General features: G+C 47.8%; 2 protein-coding genes across 3 annotated transcripts in view; both read left to right on the top strand.

The window, feature by feature from the left end:
* Positions 1–19,937, top strand: part of LOC135056555 (uncharacterized) — a 637,874-nt gene that overhangs the window by 398,419 nt on the left and 219,518 nt on the right. The gene's annotated exons all lie outside the window — the stretch shown is intronic.
* LOC135054492 (oocyte zinc finger protein XlCOF22-like) overlaps positions 1–19,937 on the top strand; it is a 96,279-nt gene that overhangs the window by 19,609 nt on the left and 56,733 nt on the right. For both annotated transcript variants that reach the window (XM_063957601.1, XM_063957600.1), the window contains exons 2-5: positions 8,705–8,848; positions 18,497–18,688; positions 19,077–19,155; positions 19,263–19,360. In XM_063957601.1, coding sequence (XP_063813671.1) covers positions 8,771–8,848; positions 18,497–18,688; positions 19,077–19,155; positions 19,263–19,360 — 447 coding nt within the window. In that variant the 5' untranslated portion in view covers positions 8,705–8,770. The remainder of the gene's footprint in view (positions 1–8,704; positions 8,849–18,496; positions 18,689–19,076; positions 19,156–19,262; positions 19,361–19,937) is intronic.

Genomic DNA, 19,937 nt, shown 5'->3' with positions numbered 1-19,937 from the left:
TCTCCATGGCACCGAGGGTGTTCACCAAGGTAATGGCAGAGATTATGTTTTTCCTCCGCAAGTAAGGAGTGAACATAATACCATACCTGGACAGTCTGCTGATGAAAGCACCATCCAGGGAGAGGTTGTTTAACAGCATTGCCCTCTCAACCAGACTACTCCAGGATCACGGGTGGATTCTGAACCTACTAAAATCCCACTTGGAATCAACACAGAGGCTTCCGTTTTTGGGGATGATGCAGAAGAACAGAAGGTATTCCTTCCATTGGAAAGGGCATTGGTAATCCAGTCGATAGTGCGGGATGTTCTCTAACCAGCCTGGATATCGGTGCATCTATGCATTCGCCTTCTGGGAAAGATGGTAGCCTCTTACGAGGCTCTGCATTAAGGAAGGTTTCAATGCAAGGCCCTTCCAGCTGGATCTGTTGGACAAATGGTCCGGATCGCATCTTCACATGCACCAGAGGATACGTCTTTCGCCAAAAGCCAGGATTTCTCTTCTGTGGTGGCTTCAGACTTCTCACCTGACTGAGGGTCAAAGGTTCTGGATTCACAATTGGATTTGTCACGATCCGAGTACTGAGACACTATCTCCCTTCTGGTTGTACGCCCTCCGCGGCCTCCGCTGCCTTCCATGTGTCTCAGCATGCACTTGTTGTTTGGCGTCTCCTGTCCTCTGCGGCCGGAGCCGCCATTACTACTATGTTTCTACATTGTGTTCCAAACCAGGTTTTCCATCTTACTTCCAGCATGGGCGCAGCCATGTTGGATGCAATCACATGTTTCAGCTCCTCCAATCTACTGGCTCTGAAATCTGCATAATTGCCCAGCCAATGCCTGCATAGCTGCAGGTATAAGTATCCTGTGTCTGGGCCAGATAGATGTCAGTGCTTCATTTGTCTCCAGTGGGTCCTGTGTGCAGTCTTCTTCAGATTCTCCAGTGAACTCTCCTGCATTCAAGCCTGACTCCTCTGTGTTACACTCTGTGGTGTAACACGACACCTCTGTGATTAACCCTCTACAACATCACCTTACTCACTTGTGTCTGTATTCCGGATTTCCAGCAGCCACTCTTCAACAACTACAGTTTTCCAGCGAACCCTAGCTTCATTTACAGTTTACAGAACTTTTCTCTACATTCCAGGTTACTGGTATTAACCAGTTGCACACCTAAATTTCCACTTGTGACTTTCTATTGTTTTTGCACGTTTTATGACTTTTCATTTAATAAAATCACTGAGATAAGATATTTCCAGTTGTCGTGGTCACGCCTTCGGGCATCCTTGCTACTGTCTTTACGCATGTCCAGGAGTCCCATCGCTCCTCCAACATTCAGGTACCGTCAACCTCTACAACTGAGGCTCCCAGTCACGGTTATCAGCCCTCAGTTGTGACAGTAAACACTGACCAAATGGATCCAGCCGGAGATCAGGCCCAAGCGAATGGGCTGATACAAGAATTGGCAAACCGCCTTGAACGTCAGGAGGCGGCTCAAGGTCATGTTGTTCGCTGTCTCCAGCCCTCAGTTGTGACCGGATTCTGCTAACCACAGACGCAAGCCTCAGATGTTGGGGAGCAGTCACCCAGGGGGAAGAGTTCCAAGGAAAATGGTCAAGTCAGGAAACCATTCTTCCGATCAACGTTCTGGAGCTAAGGGCCATATACAACGCCTTTCTACAGGCATCGCATCTTCTTCAAGATCACGCCATTCAAGTTAAGTCGGACAATGTGACGGCAGTAACGTACATAAACCGACATGGTGGAACAAAGAGCAGAGCAGCAATGTCAGAGGTAACAAGGATTCTTATCTGGGCAGAAAGACACGTGGTGGCACTTTCGGCAATCTTCATTCCGGGAGTAGACAACTGGGAAGCGGACTTCCTCAGTAGACACGACCTCCACCCAGGAGAGGGGGGCTTTCACCCGCAGGTGTTCGAGTCCATGACACGTCGGTGGGGAATCCCACAAATAGACATGATGGCCTCTCGTCTCAATGGTAATGATCCAGGTCGAGGGACCCACAAGCAGTGGCGGTGGACACTCTGGTGACTCCATGGGTCTACCAGATGGTTTACATGTTTCCACCTCTTCCATTGATCCCAAGAGTTCTCAAAAGAATAAAAAGGGAAAAGGTTCAAGGAATTCTCATTGCTCTGGACTGGCCAAGAAGCGCCTGGTACGTGGATCTACTGGAGATGCTCCTAGAGGACCCGTAGCCTCTGCCTCTTCAAAAGGATCTTGTACAACAGGGGCCGTTCGTATATCAAGACTTCACACGACTACGTTTGACGGCATGGAGGTTGAACGTCAAATTCTAGCCCGGAAGGGGATCCCAGACAAGGTTATGCCAACCCTGATCCAAGCCAGGAAATGGGTAAGGTCTAAACATTACCACCGTATTTGGAAAAAATATGTCTTGTGGTGTGAAAACAGGAAATTTCCTACAGTGGAATTTCAACTGGGACGTTTTCACCTTTTCCTACAGTCAGGTGTGGATGTGGGCCTATGTTTGGGCTCCTTAAAAGTCCAGATTTCGGCCTTATCCATTTTCTTCCAGAAACAATTTGCTTCCCTCACTGAGGTTCAGACATTCTTGAAGGGTGTTCTGCATATTCAACCGCCCTTTCTGCCTCCCACAGCACCTTGGGATCTCAACGTGGTGTAGCAGTTTCTACAATCGGAATGGTTTGAGCCTTTACAGGAGGTTTACGTAAAGTTTCTTATGTGGAAGACCAATACACTGTTGACCTTAGCTTCAGCAAGGTTTGCGTCGGTATTGGGGGCATTGTCTCACAAAAGGCCCTATTTGGTTTTTCATGAAGATAGGTCTGAACTCAGAACTCATCAGCAATTTCTTCCTAATGTGGTGTATGTGTTTCATATCTACCAACTTATTGTGGTTCCGGTACTTGCTGATACCTCTGCTACCTCAAAGTCCTTGGATGTTGTGAGGGCTTTGAAGATCTATGTGAAGAGGGCAGCTTGTCACAAAAAATGTGACTCGCTGTTTGTTCTCTATGATCCCAAGAAAATTGGGTGTCCTGCTTCAAAGCAGTCTATTGCTCACTGGATCAGGTTTACTATCCAGCATGCTTATTCTACAGCAGGATTGCCAGTTCCTAATGTACAGGCCCACTCTACTAGGTTGGTGGGTTCTTCCTGGGTGGCTGCCTGAGGTATCTCGGCTTTACAGCTCTGCCGAGCAGCTACTTGGTGTCACAACTGAGGGCTGAAGACCGTGACTGAGAGCCTCAGTTGTAGGGGCTGACGGGTACTTAAATTTAGGAGGTGCTATGTGACTCCTGGACATGCGTATTAACAGCAGCAAAGAATGCCCGAGGGCGTGACCACGACAACTGGGAATTCCTTAAGTGCTTTTATTAAATAAAAAGTCAAATAACGTGCAAAAGAATAATAGAAAGTCACACGTGATAATTAGGTGCACAATTGGTAAAGACCAGTAACCTGGAATATGGAGGAAAGTCCTGTAAACAATAAATGAAGCTGGGGTTCGCTGGAAGATGGGAAATGAAGCTGGAGTGCGCTGGTAACTGGGGAATGAATGAAGGATGGTTGCTGAAAAGCCAAAGTTCAAACACAGGAATCAAAGGAGACTGTAGAGGGTTAAACACTGGAGAGTCGGGTTACACTGCAGAGTGTAATCACCAGGGAAGTCAGGCTGAACTGCAGAATGGATTTGCAGGAGAAAGTCTGTAGTGAAGCTTGCAGGCTGGAATCACTGATGACAATGGAAGCACTGACGATTTCATGGTTCAGGCACAGGATACTTATACCTGCAGCAAGGCAGGCATTGGCTGGGTAATTATGCAGATTCCCAGAGGCAGCGGATTGGTGGAACTGAGGCATGTGATTGAATCCAACATGGCTGCGCCCATGTTAGCACTTAGAGGGAAAGTTAGTTTGGAAAACCATGTGGAGATTCAGCAGTAATGGCGGCGAAGGCCACGGAGGGCAGGAGATGCCACACTGGCAACTTGTATACTGGAACCGCATGGATGACAGCAGAGGCCGCGGCAGACATGAGACGTTACACTGGTAAGTCCGTATACTGGAAACACAGGAATGGCGGCGGAGGCCGCGGAGGGCGTACAACCAGAAGGGAGATAGTGTCTCAGTACCCGGATCGTGACAGTACCCCCCCTTTTAGGAGTGGCCCCAGGACACTTCTTAAGTTTACCTGGCCATCTGAAATGGAACTTCTGGATGAAGACTTGTGCCAACTTGGAAGTGGGGAATCCATGACAGAATCCATCGAGGAATAAACCCACGGACGATGAGGAACAGACAAGGAAACCAGTTGCCTAGTGGGTGACTGGCGGGATACTTTGTGCTGGGCACATTTTGGGCAGGAGGCCACAAATTCAGCAATGTCCTTTTTTAGGGTCGGCCACCAATTTGACCTGGAAACGAATTTTGAGGTTTTGCGTATGCCCGTGTGTCCAGCAAAGCGAGAGGAATGTGCCCGATGCAAGAGCTTCCTCCTGAAAGCCAGCTTCACTAAATTTTTCCCTGGCGGGGGCATAGAGTCCTTCCTCACTGCGGAGGACGCCACTGGATCAACAATATAATGCTTGACAGTAGACTCAGACTCATTTTCTTGCTCCCGGGAGCGGGAAAGGGCATCAGCCTTGTGATTCGGTGACCCTGGACAAAACTGTAGTTTGGAGTCTTGGCACGGAGGAGACGGGACATCAGATGACTTGTAGGAGGATATGCAAACTGGAAGCTCTTTTTGGAGACAAGTCTCTGAGCAGGAAGGACCCCATGCCAGGATACGGGTCGACTTCCAATCAACTTGAGGATTATGCAGACGTAGCCATGGGAGGCCTAGGACCACAGGATGGGTGGCCCTGGGGATAACCTGGAAAGAAATCAACTCTGTATGCTGGTCCCCTACCTTCAGACGGATAGGTAGGGTCTTGGAGGTAATCACCGCATCAGGAATCCTACTGCCGTCCACGGCAGTTAGAGATATCGGTGATGACAGTCTCTCAGTGGGTAGAGACCACTGCTTAACGAACCTCTCTGTAATAAAATTTCCGGCTGCTCCAGAATCCAATAAGGCAGTGAGATTCTTAGTACGCTGAGCCACCTGCAGAGAAACTGAGAGATTGCAGTTACTTGGAAATGGAGAGAAATTCGTCACTCTTAGCTGACCTTCTCCTTGGTGGGCTAGGACTTGAGGTTGTCCCGGACGCTTGGGACAGGACTTGATAACGTGAGAAGATTCGGCACAATACAATCAGAGACGCTCAGCAAGACGTCTACTATGCTCTGCCTGAGATAAACGAGAGCGACCTATCTGCATAGGTTCCTCCCTAGACGGAGATGGCTGACGAGGAATGGAAACAGTAGGAATCTTGGGAAATGTGGATCTTCCTCGTTCAACAGCCCTTTCACAGAACCGTAAATCGACCTTAGTGCAGAGGGAAATGAGCTTGTTTAACGTTAAAGGGAAGTCTCTAGCAGCGAGCTCATCTTTGATATGCTCGGATAGCCCTCCCCAGAAGGCTGCATAAAGAGCGTCATCATTCCAGGAGACTTCAGATGCCAAGGTCTGGAATTGCACCAAATACTGACCGACAGTTCGTGTCCCCTGATGCAGCCGAAGGATCTCTGAAGAAGCTGATGTCACTCGACCTGGCTCATCGAAAATTCGTCTGAACGTTGCCACGAAGTTAGCATAGGATGACAACAGGGCATCAGACCTTTCCCATATAGGTGAGGCCCAGTCTAGAGTGGCACCACTGAGTAGAGAAATTAGGTATGCCACCTTAATGCGGTCAGTAGGGAAGCTGCTGGGTTGCAATTCAAATTGGATCTCGCACTGGTTTAGGAAACCCCTTCAGGCTTTAGGGGATCCATCATCATATTTAGCAGGAGTCGGCAAGTGAAGATAGGGAGCAGGAACAGGTATGGTGGGGACACCACCGGAGGCGCTGGAGTCGGCACACTGGACGCCCCTGATCCACGGAGGGCCGCTTGAATTTCATCCAGCCGGGAGGAGAGGTCCTGGAGACAGCGAACAACATGGCCTTGAGCAGCCTCCTGACGTTCAAGGCGGGTTGCCAGTTCTTGTATCAGCCTAAGCACTTGGGTCTGGTTTCCGGCTGGATCCATATGGTCAGTGCTTACTGTCACAACTGAGGGCTGAAGACCGTGACTGAGAGCCTCAGTTGTAGGGGCTGACGGGTACTTAAATGTAGGAGGAGCTATGTGACTCCTGGACATGCGTATTGACAGGAGCAAAAAATGCCCGAGGGTGTGACCACGACAACTGGGAATTCCTTAAGTACTTTTATTAAATAAAAAGTCAAATAACGTGCAAAAGAATAATAGAAAGTCACACGTGATAATTAGGTGCACAATTGGTAAAGACCAGTAACCTGGAATATGGAGGAAAGTCCTGTAAACAATTAATGAAGCTGGGGTTCGCTGGAAGATGGGAAATGAAGCTGGAGTGCGCTGGTAACTGGGGAATGAAGGATGGTTGCTGAAAAGCCAAAGTTCAAACACAGGAATCAAAGGAGACTGTAGAGGGTTAAATACTGGAGAGTCGGGTTACACTGCAGAGTGTAATCACCAGGGAAGTCAGGCTGAACTGCAGAATGGATTTGCAGGAGAAAGTCTGTAGTGAAGCTTGCAGGCTGGAATCACTGATGACAATGGAAGCACTGACGATTTCATGGTTCAGGCACAGGATACTTATACCTGCAGCAAGGCAGGCATTGGCTGGGTAATTATGCAGATTCCCAGAGGCAGCGGATTGGTGGAACTGAGGCATGTGATTGAATCCAACATGGCTGCGCCCATGTTAGCACTTGGAGGGAAAGTTAGTTTGGAAAACCATGTGGAGATTCAGCAGTAATGGCGGCGAAGGCCACGGAGGGCAGGAGACGCCACACTGGCAACTTGTATACTGGAACCGCATGGATGACAGCGGAGGCCGCGGCAGACATGAGACGTTTCACTGGTAAGTCCGTATACTGGAAACACAGGAATGGCGGCGGAGGCCGCGGAGGGCGTACAACCAGAAGGGAGATAGTGTCTCAGTACCCGGATCGTGACACTTGGTCAGTTTCGAACACATTTGCTAAGTTTGATACTTCGATACTTTGGCCTCTGAGGACCTTCAGTTTGGTTAATCCGTTCATCAGGAACCTCACCACTCTTCCACCCGGTTTGGAAGCTTTGGTACATCCCCATGGTACCAAGGTGGACCCCAGTATCCATTAGGACGTAAGAGAAAATAGGATTTTAATTACCTACCGGTAAATCCTTTTCCCGTAGTCCGTAGAGGATACTGGGCGCCCGCCCGGTGCTTCGTGTTTCCTGCACTGTTACTTCGTTAAGTATTATTGTTGTTTCAGCTGTTGCTGTTCCTGTTTAAGTTTAATTACCATGGCTTTCCTCTTGTTTGTGTGTGCTGGTTCGAATCTCACCACTGTTCTGTTACATCCTTCCTCAGGATATGTCCGTCTCCTCGGGCACAGTTTCTGGACTTGGCCTGGCGGGAGGGGCATAGAGGGAGGAGCAGGTGCACACTATTGATTTCTTGGGGTGCCCAGGGCTCCTGGTGGACCCGTCTATACCCTATAGTACTAATGTGGACCCCAGTATCCTCTACGGACTACGAGCAAAGGATTTACCGGTAGGTAATTAAAATCCTATTTATTATTATAATATTTATGATTATTATACAGGTAGAGCAGCCTGTGGTGTTATTATTATTATTATTATTATTATTATTATTATAATAATAATACATGGAGAGCGACTTGTGCTGTCCAGTTATTATTTTACAGGAGGAGCAGTGTGTGGTGTCCTGTTGTTATTATTATTATACAGGGGGAGCAGCCTGTGGTGTCTTGTTTTTATTATTATACAGGAGTAGCAGCCTGTGGTGTCTTGTTTTTATTATTATACAGGAGGAGCAGTGTGTTGTGTCCTGTTGTTGTTGTTGTTGTTATTATTATTATTATTATGATGTAGGTGGAGCAGCCTGTGATGTTCTGTTATTATTATACAGGTGAAGTGGCCTGTTGTGTCTTGTTATTATACAGGGGAAGCAGCTTGTGGTGTTCTGGTGTTGAGGCTGGCTCAAGAACCATTGTCAAATCTGACCAGGACTCTGTGCCTGGGGCAAAATTGAGACTAACTGGTCGCTCAGCGTTACATATCTGACTATGAGGGAAATTCAGATCTGATCGCTAGGCTGCGTTTTCACACAGGGGGCGATCAGGTCTAAACTGCATATGCACTGCACGGTTGCAAAGCGGATCGCCGCTCAGCGATGAGTTTGTGCGAAGGATCCATTCGCACAGGCATTCACAAGGAGATTGACAGGAAGAAGACGTGTGTGGGTGGCAACTGACCATTTTCTGGGAGTGGTTGGAAAAATGCAGGCGTGCCTAAGTGTCTGTAGGGCGGGTGTCTAATGTCAGTTCCGGTCTCACACAGACTGAAGTGATCGTAGCGGCTGAGTAAGTCCTGGGCTGCGCAGAGACGGCACAAGATCGGTTTGTACAGCTCTGCTACACATGCGATCGCAAACTTGCACAGCTAAAATACACTCCCCCTGTAGGCGGTAACTATCTGATCACAGCAGTGCAAAAATCGCCTGCTAGCGATCAGGTCTGAATTAGTCACTGTTACATGTGATATGTATTTTATTTATTCCTAGGCACTCCACCTGTACCAGAGTTTTTATTGCAAGTCACACATTCTATATTATCACTGATCACTGAGGATGGACACGGACAGGAGTGAGAAGATGGAAAAGATATTCAATATCTCCTTTGAGATTATATACCTGCTGACTGGGGAGGTGAGTGGATTTGAGAGAGTCACAGTCAAATCACTTATATCTATAGTAATAATACAGGGACATGACTGGGGAGGTGAGGGGATCTGGGAGTATCACAGTGACATCACTTATATCTGTAGTAATAATACAGGGACACTGGGAGTCTTGTTGAAGGAGACAATTTAATAGCAGATCATCTTAATGATTATTTTTGCTCAGTATTTACTACTGAAAGAGAGGGGAAGGGGCCACAGTTAAGTTGCAGGGATATTCAGGAAAATGAAACAAGTACATTTACAGAGGAGAAGGTCCTAACAGAACTCTCAAAGCTGAAAGTGGACAAATCTATGGGGCCAGATGGGATACATCCAAGGATACTAAAAGAATTTAAAGAGGTTCTGGTAGCACCATTGACAGAATTATTCAACCAGTCATTAGCTACAGGAGAAATTCCAGGGGACTGGAAAAGAGCAAACGTAGTCCCACTGCACAAAAGTGGAAGCAAGGAAGAGGCAAACAACTACAGACCAGTGAGTCTTACATCAGTAGTAGGGAAATTGATGGAAACACTCTTAAAAGAAAGAGTTGTAGATTATCTCAAATCCGAAAATTTACTGGATCCCAAACAGCATGGATTCACTGGGGGGAGATCATGTCAAACAAATCTTATTGACTTTTTTGATTGTGTGACTAAAGTGATGGATAAAGGTGGAGCCATGGATATAGCTTATCTAGACTTTAGTAAGGCTTTTGACACAGTTCCACATCGCAGACTGCTAAATAAATTTGAAAGTTTGGGATTGGATATTAGGATTATTGAATAGATAAGATCTTGGTTGAAGGATAGAAAACAAAGAGTTGTGGTAAATGGAGTGCATTCACAGGAGGGAAATGTTACCAGTGGAGTACCCCAGGGATCTGTACTTGGACCAGTGCTTTTTAATATCTTTATTGGTGACATTGCAAATGGCATTAAAGGGAAAGTATGCCTTTATGCAGATGACACAAAGGTATGCAACAGGGTAGACACACCAGGTGGGGTAAAACAAATGATTGAGGATCTAGGAATGGTCAAGAGTCTGGCAATTACAATTTAATGCCCAAAAATGCAAAATCATGCACTTGGGTCTCAAAAATCCTAAAGCTAAATACAGTATTAATGGCACTATACTAGAAACTACTGAGGAGGAAAGGGATCTAGGAGTCACTATTTCAGATGACTTAAAAGCAGGTAAGCAATGTAACAAGGCAATGAGGAAGGCTAGTCAGATGCTTGGCTGCATTGGGAGAGGAATCAGCAGCAGAAAGAAAGTAGTAATAATGCCACTGTATATGTCATTGGTACGGCCTCATCTAGAATACTGTATTCAGTTCTGGAGGCCATATCTTCAAAAGGATATTAATACATTAGAAACTGTACAAAGGAGGGCAACTAAAATGGTGCATGGCCTACATCACAAAACATACCCAGAAAGACTAAGAAATCTCAATATGTATAGTTTGGAGCAGAGAAGGGAAAGGGGGGACATGATAGAAACTTTCTCTGACGTCCTAGTGGATGCTGGGAACTCCGTAAGGACCATGGGGAATAGCAGCTCCGCAGGAGACTGGGCACAAAAAGTAAAAGCTTTAGACTAGCTGGTGTGCACTGGCTCCTCCCCCTATGACCCTCCTCCAGTTAGATTTTTGTGCCCGAACGAGAAGGGTGCAAGCTAGGTGGCTCTCCTGAGCTGCTTAGAAGTAAAAGTTTAAATAGGTTTTTTATTTTCAGTGAGTCCTGCTGGCAACAGGCTCACTTCATCGTGGGACTAAGGGGAGAAGAAGCGAACTCACCTGACTGCAGAGTGGATTGGGCTTCTTGGCTACTGGACATTAGCTCCAGAGGGACGATCACAGGTTCAGCCTGGATGGGTCCCGGAGCCGCGCCGCCGGCCCCCTTACAGAGCCAGAAGAGTGAAGAGGTCCGGAGAAAGCGGCGGCAGAAGACGTTCCTGTCTTCAAATAAGGTAGCGCACAGCACTGCAGCTGTGCGCCATTGCTCTCAGCACACTTCACACTCCGGTCACTGAGGGTGCAGGGCGCTGGGGGGGAGCGCCCTGAGACGCAATATAAACGATATAAAAACCTTATATGGCTAAAAAAAATGCATCACATATAGCTCCTGGGCTATATGGATGCATTTATCCCCTGCCAGTTTCCTGAAAAAAGCGGGAGAAAAGGCCGCCGTGAAGGGGGCGGAGCCGTTCTCCTCCGCACACAAGCGCCATTTTCTTTCACAGCTCCGCTGGAAGGACGGCTCCCTGACTCTCCCCTGCAGTCCTGCACTACAGAAACAGGGTAAAACAGAGAGGGGGGCACTATTGGCAGCTAATATATAAATACAGCAGCTATAACAGGGAGTAACACTTATATAAGGTTATCCCTGTATATATATAGCGCTCTGGTGTGTGCTGGCAAACTCTCCCTCTGTCTCCCCAAAGGGCTAGTGGGGTCCTGTCCTCTATCAGAGCATTCCCTGTGTGTGTGCTGGGTGTCGGTACGATTGTGTCGACATGTATGAGGAGGAAAATAATGTGGAAGCAGAGCAATTGCCTGTGTTAGTGATGTCACCCCCTAGGGAGTTGACACCTGACTGGATGGTAGTAATTAAAGAATTACGTGACAATGTCAGCACTTTGCAAAAAACTGTTGACGACATGAGACAGCCGACAAATCAATTAGTGCCTGTTCAGGCGTCTCAGACACCGTCAGGGGCGCTAAAACGCCCGTTACCTCAGATGGTCGACACAGACCCTGACACGGATACTGAATCTGGTGTCGACGGTGACGAGACAAACGTAATGTCCAGTAGGGCCACACGTTACATGATCATGGCAATGAAGGAGGCATTGAACATTTCTGACACTACAAGTACCACAAAAAAGGGTATTATGTGGGGTGTGAAAAAACTACCAGTGGTTTTTCCTGAGTCAGATGAATTAAATGAGGTGTGTGATAAAGCGTGGGTTTCCCCCGATAAAAAACTGCTGATTTCTAACAAATTATTGTCACTATACCCTTTCCCGCCAGAGGTTAGGGCACGTTGGGAAACACCCCCTAGGGTAGATAAGGCGCTCACACGCTTATCAAAACAAGTGGCGTTACCGTCTCCTGATACGGCCGCTCTCAAGGAACCAGCTGATAGAAGGCTGGAAAATATCTTAAAAGGTATATACACACATACCGGTGTTATACTGCGACCAGCGATCGCCTCAGCCTGGATGTGCAGCGCTGGAGTGGCTTGGTCGGATTCCCTGACTGAAAATATTGATACCCTGGATAGGGACAGTATATTATTAACTATAGAGCATTTAAAGGATGCATTACTATATATGCGAGATGCACAGAGGGATATTTGCACCCTGGCATCTAGAGTAAGTGCGATGTCCATTTCTGCCAGAAGAACGTTATGGACGCGACAGTGGTCAGGTGATGCGGATTCCAAACGACATATGGAAGTATTGCCGTATAAAGGGGAGGAGTTATTTGGGGTCGGTCTATCGGACCTGGTGGCCACAGCAACGGCTGGAAAATCCACCTTTTTACCCCAGGTCACCTCTCAGCAGAAAAAGACACCGTCTTTTCAAACCCAGTCCTTTCGTCCCTATAAGGGCAAGAGGGAAAAAGGCCGCTCGTTCCTGCCCCGGGGCAGAGGAAGGGGAAAAAGACTGCACCATGCAGCCTCTTCCCAGGAGCAGAAGCCCTCCCCCGCTTCTGCCAAGTCCTCAGCATGACGCTGGGGCTCTGCAAGCAGACTCGGGCACGGTGGGGGGCCGTCTCAAGAATTTCAGCGCGCAGTGGGCTCACTCGCAAGTGGACCCCTGGATCCTGCAGGTAGTATCACAGGGGTACAAATTGGAATTCGAGACGTCTCCCCCTCGCCGGTTCCTGAAGTCTGCTCTACCAACGTCTCCCTCCGACAGGGAGGCAGTATTGGAAGCTATTCACAAGCTGTATTCCCAGCAGGTGATAATCAAGGTACCCCTCCTACAACAGGGAAAGGGGTATTATTCCACGCTGTTTGTGGTACCGAAGCCGGACGGCTCGGTGAGACCAATTTTAAATCTAAAATCTTTGAACACTTACATAAAAAGGTTCAAATTCAAGATGGAGTCACTCAGAGCAGTGATAGCGAACCTGGAAGAAGGGGACTATATGGTATCTCTAGACATCAAGGATGCTTATCTCCATGTCCCAATCTACCCTTCTCACCAAGGGTACCTCAGGTTTGTGATACAAAACTGTCATTATCAGTTTCAGACGCTGCCGTTTGGATTGTCCACGGCACCACGGGTCTTTACCAAGGTAATGGCCGAAATGATGATTCTTCTTCGAAGAAAAGGCGTATTAATTATCCCTTACTTGGACGATCTCCTGATAAGGGCAAGGTCCAGGGAACAGTTAGAGGTCGGAGTAGCACTATCTCAGGTAGTGCTACGTCAGCACGGGTGGATTCTAAATATCCCAAAATCACAGCTGATTCCGACAACACGTCTACTGTTCCTAGGGATGATTCTGGACACAGTCCAGAAAAAGGTGTTTCTCCCGGAGGAGAAGGCCAGGGAGTTATCCGAGCTAGTCAGGAACCTCCTAAAACCAGGACAAGTGTCAGTGCATCAGTGCACGAGAGTCCTGGGAAAAATGGTGGCTTCTTACGAAGCGATTCCATTCGGAAGATTCCATGCAAGAACTTTTCAGTGGGATCTGCTGGACAAATGGTCCGGATCGCATCTTCAGATGCATCAGCGGATAACCCTATCTCCAAGGACAAGGGTATCTCTCTTGTGGTGGTTACAGAAGGCTCATCTTCTAGAGGGCCGCAGATTCGGCATTCAGGATTGGATGCTGGTAACCACGGATGCCAGCCTGAGAGGCTGGGGAGCAGTCACACAGGGAAGAAATTTCCAGGGCTTGTGGTCAAGCATGGAAACGTCTCTTCACATAAATATCCTAGAGCTAAGGGCCATTTACAATGCCCTAAGTCAAGCAAGGCCTCTGCTTCAGGGTCAACCGGTATTGATCCAGTCGGACAACATCACGGCTGTCGCCCACGTAAACAGACAGGGCGGCACAAGAAGCAGGAGGGCAATGGCAGAAGCTGCAAGGATTCTCCGCTGGGCGGAAAATCATGTGATAGCACTGTCAGCAGTGTTCATTCCGGGAGTGGACAACTGGGAAGCAGACTTCCTCAGCAGACACGACCTCCACCCGGGGGAGTGGGGACTTCATCCAGAAGTCTTCCAAGTGATTGTAAACCGTTGGGAAAAACCAAAGGTGGACATGATGGCGTCCCGTCTCAACAAGAAACTGGACAGATATTGCGCCAGGTCAATGGACCCTCAGGCAATAGCGGTGGAAGCTCTGGTAACTCCGTGGGTGTTCCAGTCGGTATATGTGTTCCCTCCTCTTCCTCTCATACCAAAAGTACTGAGAATCATAAGAAGGAGAGGAGTAAAAACGATACTCGTGGCTCCGGATTGGCCAAGAAGAACTTGGTACCCGGAGCTGCAAGAGATGCTCACGGAGGACCCGTGGCCTCTACCTCTAAGGAAGGACCTGCTCCAGCAGGGACCTTGTCTGTTCCAAGACTTACCGCGGCTGCGTTTGACGGCATGGCGGTTGAACGCCGGATCCTGAAGGAAAAAGGCATTCCAGATGAAGTCATCCCTACCCTGATCAAGGCCAGAAAGGATGTAACTGCAAAACATTTTCATCTCATTTGGCGAAAATATGTTGCGTGGTGTGAGGCCAAGAAGGCCCCTACGGAGGAATTTCAACTGGGTCGTTTCCTACATTTCCTGCAAGCAGGATTGTCTATGGGCCTAAAATTAGGATCCATTAAGGTTCAAATTTCGGCCCTGTCGATCTTCTTCCAGAAAGAACTGGCTTCAGTGCCTGAAGTTCAGACGTTTGTCAAAGGGGTACTGCATATACAGCCTCCTTTTGTGCCTCCAGTGGCACCTTGGGATCTCAATGTAGTTTTAGGGTTCCTAAAATCACATTGGTTTGAACCACTTGCCACAGTGGATTTGAAATATCTCACATGGAAAGTGATAATGCTGTTGGCCCTGGCTTCAGCCAGGCGCGTATCAGAATTGGCGGCTTTATCCCATAAAAGCCCTTACCTGATATTTCATTCGGATAGGGCGGAATTGAGGACTCGTCCTCAATTTCTCCCTAAGGTGTTTTCAGCGTTTCACATGAATCAACCTATTGTGGTACCTGTGGCTACTAGGGACTTGGAGGACTCCAAGTTGCTGGACGTAGTCAGGGCCCTGAAAATATATGTTTCCAGGACGGCTGGAGTCAGAAAATCTGACTCGCTGTTTATACTGTATGCACCCAACAAGCTGGGTGCTCCTGCTTCTAAGCAGACGATTGCTCGTTGGATTTGTAGTACAATTCAACTTGCACATTCTGTGGCAGGCCTGCCACAGCCAAAATCTGTAAAAGCCCATTCCACAAGGAAGGTGGGCTCATCTTGGGCGGCTGCCCGAGGGGTCTCGGCTTTACAACTTTGCCGAGCAGCTACTTGGTCAGGGGCAAACACGTTTGCTAAATTCTACAAATTTGATACCCTGGCTGAGGAGGACCTGGAGTTCTCTCATTCGGTGCTGCAGAGTCATCCGCACTCTCCCGCCCGTTTGGGAGCTTTGGTATAATCCCCATGGTCCTTATGGAGTTCCCAGCATCCACTAGGATGTCAGAGAAAATAAGAATTTACTTACCGATAATTCTATTTCTCATAGTCCGTAGTGGATGCTGGGCGCCCATCCCAAGTGCGGATTGTCTGCAATACTTGTATATAGTTATTGTTACAAACAAATCGGGTTGTTTATTGTTGGAAGCCATCTTTTCAGAGGCTCCTACGGTTATCATACTGTTAAACTGGGTTCAGAACACGAGTTGTACGGTGTGATTGGTGTGGCTGGTATGAGTCTTACCCGGGATTCAAGATCCTTCCTTATTATGTACGCTCGTCCGGGCACAGTATCTTAACTGAGGCTTGGAGGAGGGTCATAGGGGGAGGAGCCAGTGCACACCAGCTAGTCTAAAGCTTTTACTTTTTGTGCCCAGTCTCCTGCGGAGCCGCTATTCCCCATGGTCCTTACGGAGTTCCCAGCATCCACTACGGACTATGAGAAATAGAATTATCGGTAAGTAAATTCTTATTTTCAAATATATGAAGGGTTTTAACAAAGTCCAGGAGGGAAACATTCTCCAAATGAAGAGAAGCAATAGGACACGAGGACATGCACTGAGACTGGAGGGGGGGAGGTTCAGGGGAAATTTGCGGAAAAATTATTTCACAGAAAGGGTAGTGGAATAGCCTCCCATCAGAGGTGGTAGAGGCTAAGACAGTAGAGCAATTTAAACATGCATGGGATAGACATAAGGATATCCTTACAAAGAAATAAGGATCAAATAAGGTTAGTGATAAAAAATAATAAAAAAAAAAAAATAAGGGGCAGACTAGATGGGCCAAGTGGTTCTTATCTGCCGACAAATTCTATGTTTCTATGTTTCTATGACATGACTGGGGGGAGGTGAGGGGGTCTGGGAGTGTCACAGTGACATTGCTGATATCTATAGTAATAATACAGGGACATGACTGGGGAGGTGAGGGGATCTGGGAGTGTCACAGTGACATCGCTGATATCTATAGTAATAATACAGGGATATGACTGGGGAAGTGAGGGGATCTGGGAGTGTCACAGGGACATTACTTATAGCTATAGTAATAATACAGGGACATGATTGGAGAAGTGAGGGGATCTGGGAGTATCACAGTGACATCACTTATATCTATAGTAATAATACAGGGACATGAATGGGGAGGTGAGATGATTTGGGCGTCACAGTGACATCACATATCTATAGTAATAATACAGGGACATGACTGGGGAGGTGAGGGGATCTGGGCGTGTCACAGTGACATCACTTATATCAATAGTAATAATACAGGGACATGACTGGGGAGGTGAGGGGATCTGGGAGTGTCACAGTGACATCACTTATATCTATAGTAATAATACAGGGACATGACTGGGGAGGTGAGGGGATCTGGGAGTATCACAGTGACATCACTTATATCTATAGTAATAATACAGGGACATGACTGGGGGGAGGTGAGGGGGTCTGGTAGTGTCACAGTGACATCGCTGATATCTATAGTAATAATACAGGGACATGACTGGGGAGGTGAGGGGATCTGGGAGTGTCACAGTGACATCACTTATATCTATAGAAATAATACAGGGACATGACTGGGGAGGTGAGGGGATCTTGGAGTGTCACAGTGACATCACTGATATCTATAGTAATAATACAGGGACATGACTGGGGAAGTGAGGGGATCTGGGAGTATCACAGGGACATTACTTATAGCTATAGTAATAATACAGGGACATGATTGGGGAAGTGAGGGGATCTGGGAGTATCACAGTGACATCACTTATATCTATAGTAATAATACAGGGACATGAATGGGGAGGTGAGGGGATCTGGGCGTGTCACAGTGACATCACATATCTATAGTAATAATACAGGGACATGACTGGGGAGGTCAGGGGATCTGGGAGTGTCACAGGGGCATTACTTATAGCTATAGTAATAATACAGGGACATGACTGAGGAGGTGAGGGGATCTGGGAGTGTCACAGTGACATCACTTCTATCTATAGTAATAATACAGGGACATGACTGGGTAGGTGAGGGGATCTGGGAGTGTCACAGTGACATCACATATCTATAGTAATAATACAGGGACATGACTGAGGAGGTGAGGGGATCTGGGAGTGTCACAGTGACATCACATATCTATTGTAATAATACTGGGACATGACTGGGGAGGTGAGGGGATCTGGGAGTGTCACAGTGACATCACATATCTATAGTAATAATACAGGGACATGACTGAGGAGGTGAGGGGATCTGGGAGTGTCACAGTGACATCACATATCTATTGTAATAATACAGGGACATGACTGGGGAAGTGAGGGGGGATCTGGGAGTGTCACAGTGACATTGCTGAAATCTATAGTAATAATACAGGGACATGACTGGGGAGGTGAGAGGATCTGGGAGTGTCACAGTGACATCACATATCTATAGTAATAATACAGGGACATGACTGGGGAAGTGAGGGGATCTGGGAGTGTCACAGGGACATTACTTATAGCTATAGTAATAATACAGGGACATGACTGGGGAGGTGAGGGGATCTGGGAGTGTCACAGTGACATCACATATCTATAGTAATAATACAGGGACATGACTGGGGAAGTGAGGGGATCTGGGAGTATCACAGTGACATCACTTATATCTATAGTAATAATACAGGGACATGAATGGGGAGGTGAGGGGATCTGGGCGTGTCACAGTGACATCACATATCTATAGTAATAATACAGGGACATGACTGGGGAGGTGAGGGGATCTGGGCGTGTCACAGTGACATCACTTATATCAATAGTAATAATACAGGGACATGACTGGGGAGGTGAGGGGATCTGGGAGTGTCACAGTGACATCACTTCTATCTATAGTAATAATACAGGGACATGATTGGGGAGGTGAGGGGATCTGGGAGTGTATGCAGTGATATTTTCTCTCTCTTCCAACACACAGGACTACACAATTGTGAGGAAGACATCCATTGAGTGTGAGACACCCAGTAGCCACCCCTGTGTTTCAGGAGGACTGAGCAGGACCCAGAGCCCCATCACTGTGCCTCCACCTCACTCACTGATACATGAGAGACACAATGACCAGAAGATCCTGGAACTCGCCAACAAGATCATTCAGCTGCTTTCTGGAGAGGTGACTGCTGGGAATGGGGCATTATACAGTAACTCCGGGGGATGTGTCTGGGTGATGACTGGAGTGGTGACTGCTGAGAATGGGGCAATATACAGTAACACCAGGGGATGTGTCTGGGTGATGACTGGAGTGGTGACTGTTGGGAATGGGACATTATACAGTAACACCAGGGGACATGTCTGGGTGATGACTGGAGAGGTGACTGCTGGGAATGGGACATTATACAGTAACACCAGGGGATGTGTTTGGGTGATGACTGGAGAGGTGACTGCTGGGAATGGGACATTATACAGTAACACCAGGGGACACGTCCGGGTGATGACTGTATCACTGTGTGTGTCAGGTTCCTATAAGGTGTCAGGATGTCACTGTCTATGTCTCCATGCAGGAGGTGGAGTATATAGAGGAACATAGGGGTCTGTACAAGGACGTGATGATGGAGAATCACCGGCCCCTCATATCACTGGGTAAGAGGAGACTGTCATGTATTGTACAGGGGAGAGCAGGTATGGGGGCCCCTATATACACACATCACATATATACACTGTACTCAGTCACTGTGTATCTCCTACAGATGGGCCCAGCAACAGAGATACCCCAGAGAGATGTCCCCGTCCTCTGTATTTCCAGGATTGTACAGAGGAGAATCAGAGAACCCCACAGGAGGATCAGGTAGGTGGGATTTAGGTGACTGTCACTATATGATCTGTAGAGGAGGTGTGTGTCTTATACACTGATATTATACTGTCTGAATACAGACTTTCTGCTGCGGGGTACACTGGGCTCCACAGGCAATGACATAGGGGTGTAGAGTAGGATCTTGATCCAAGGCACCAACAGGCTAAAAACTTTGACTGTTCCCAGAATGCATAGCGCCGCCTCTTCTATATCCCCGCCTCTGTGCACAGGAGCTCAGTTTTGTAGTTGGTGCCAAGAAGTGCAGGCATACAACAGGGGGGGCTGCTCCAGCAGCCCTCAGAAGAGCTTTTTTAAGTGAAAAATTAAGACTTCAAGGGCTGCAGCAGAGACACTGTGAGTGTTAGATGTCATTCAGACATCTGCTGCAGCTCCATCACCTCCCCCAGCGGCGCTGTATACTCCTGCGCCCTGGTTGCCGGGTACTTACAGCGGAGGCTCCGGTTTTCGTCTGCTAGTCACACACCCCACCGCAGCTCTCCAGGATTGCGTGGCCGCACTCAGGGAGGAGGTAAGTGGATCCCACAGACAGGACCCGCTGGAAATCGCGATC

The sequence above is a fragment of the Pseudophryne corroboree genome, chromosome 3 (genome assembly GCF_028390025.1).
Source record: "Pseudophryne corroboree isolate aPseCor3 chromosome 3, aPseCor3.hap2, whole genome shotgun sequence".
NCBI lineage: Eukaryota > Metazoa > Chordata > Amphibia > Anura > Myobatrachidae > Pseudophryne > Pseudophryne corroboree.
Note: the sequence above shows the minus strand (reverse complement) of the source record. Positions and strands in the feature narration are given on the sequence as shown.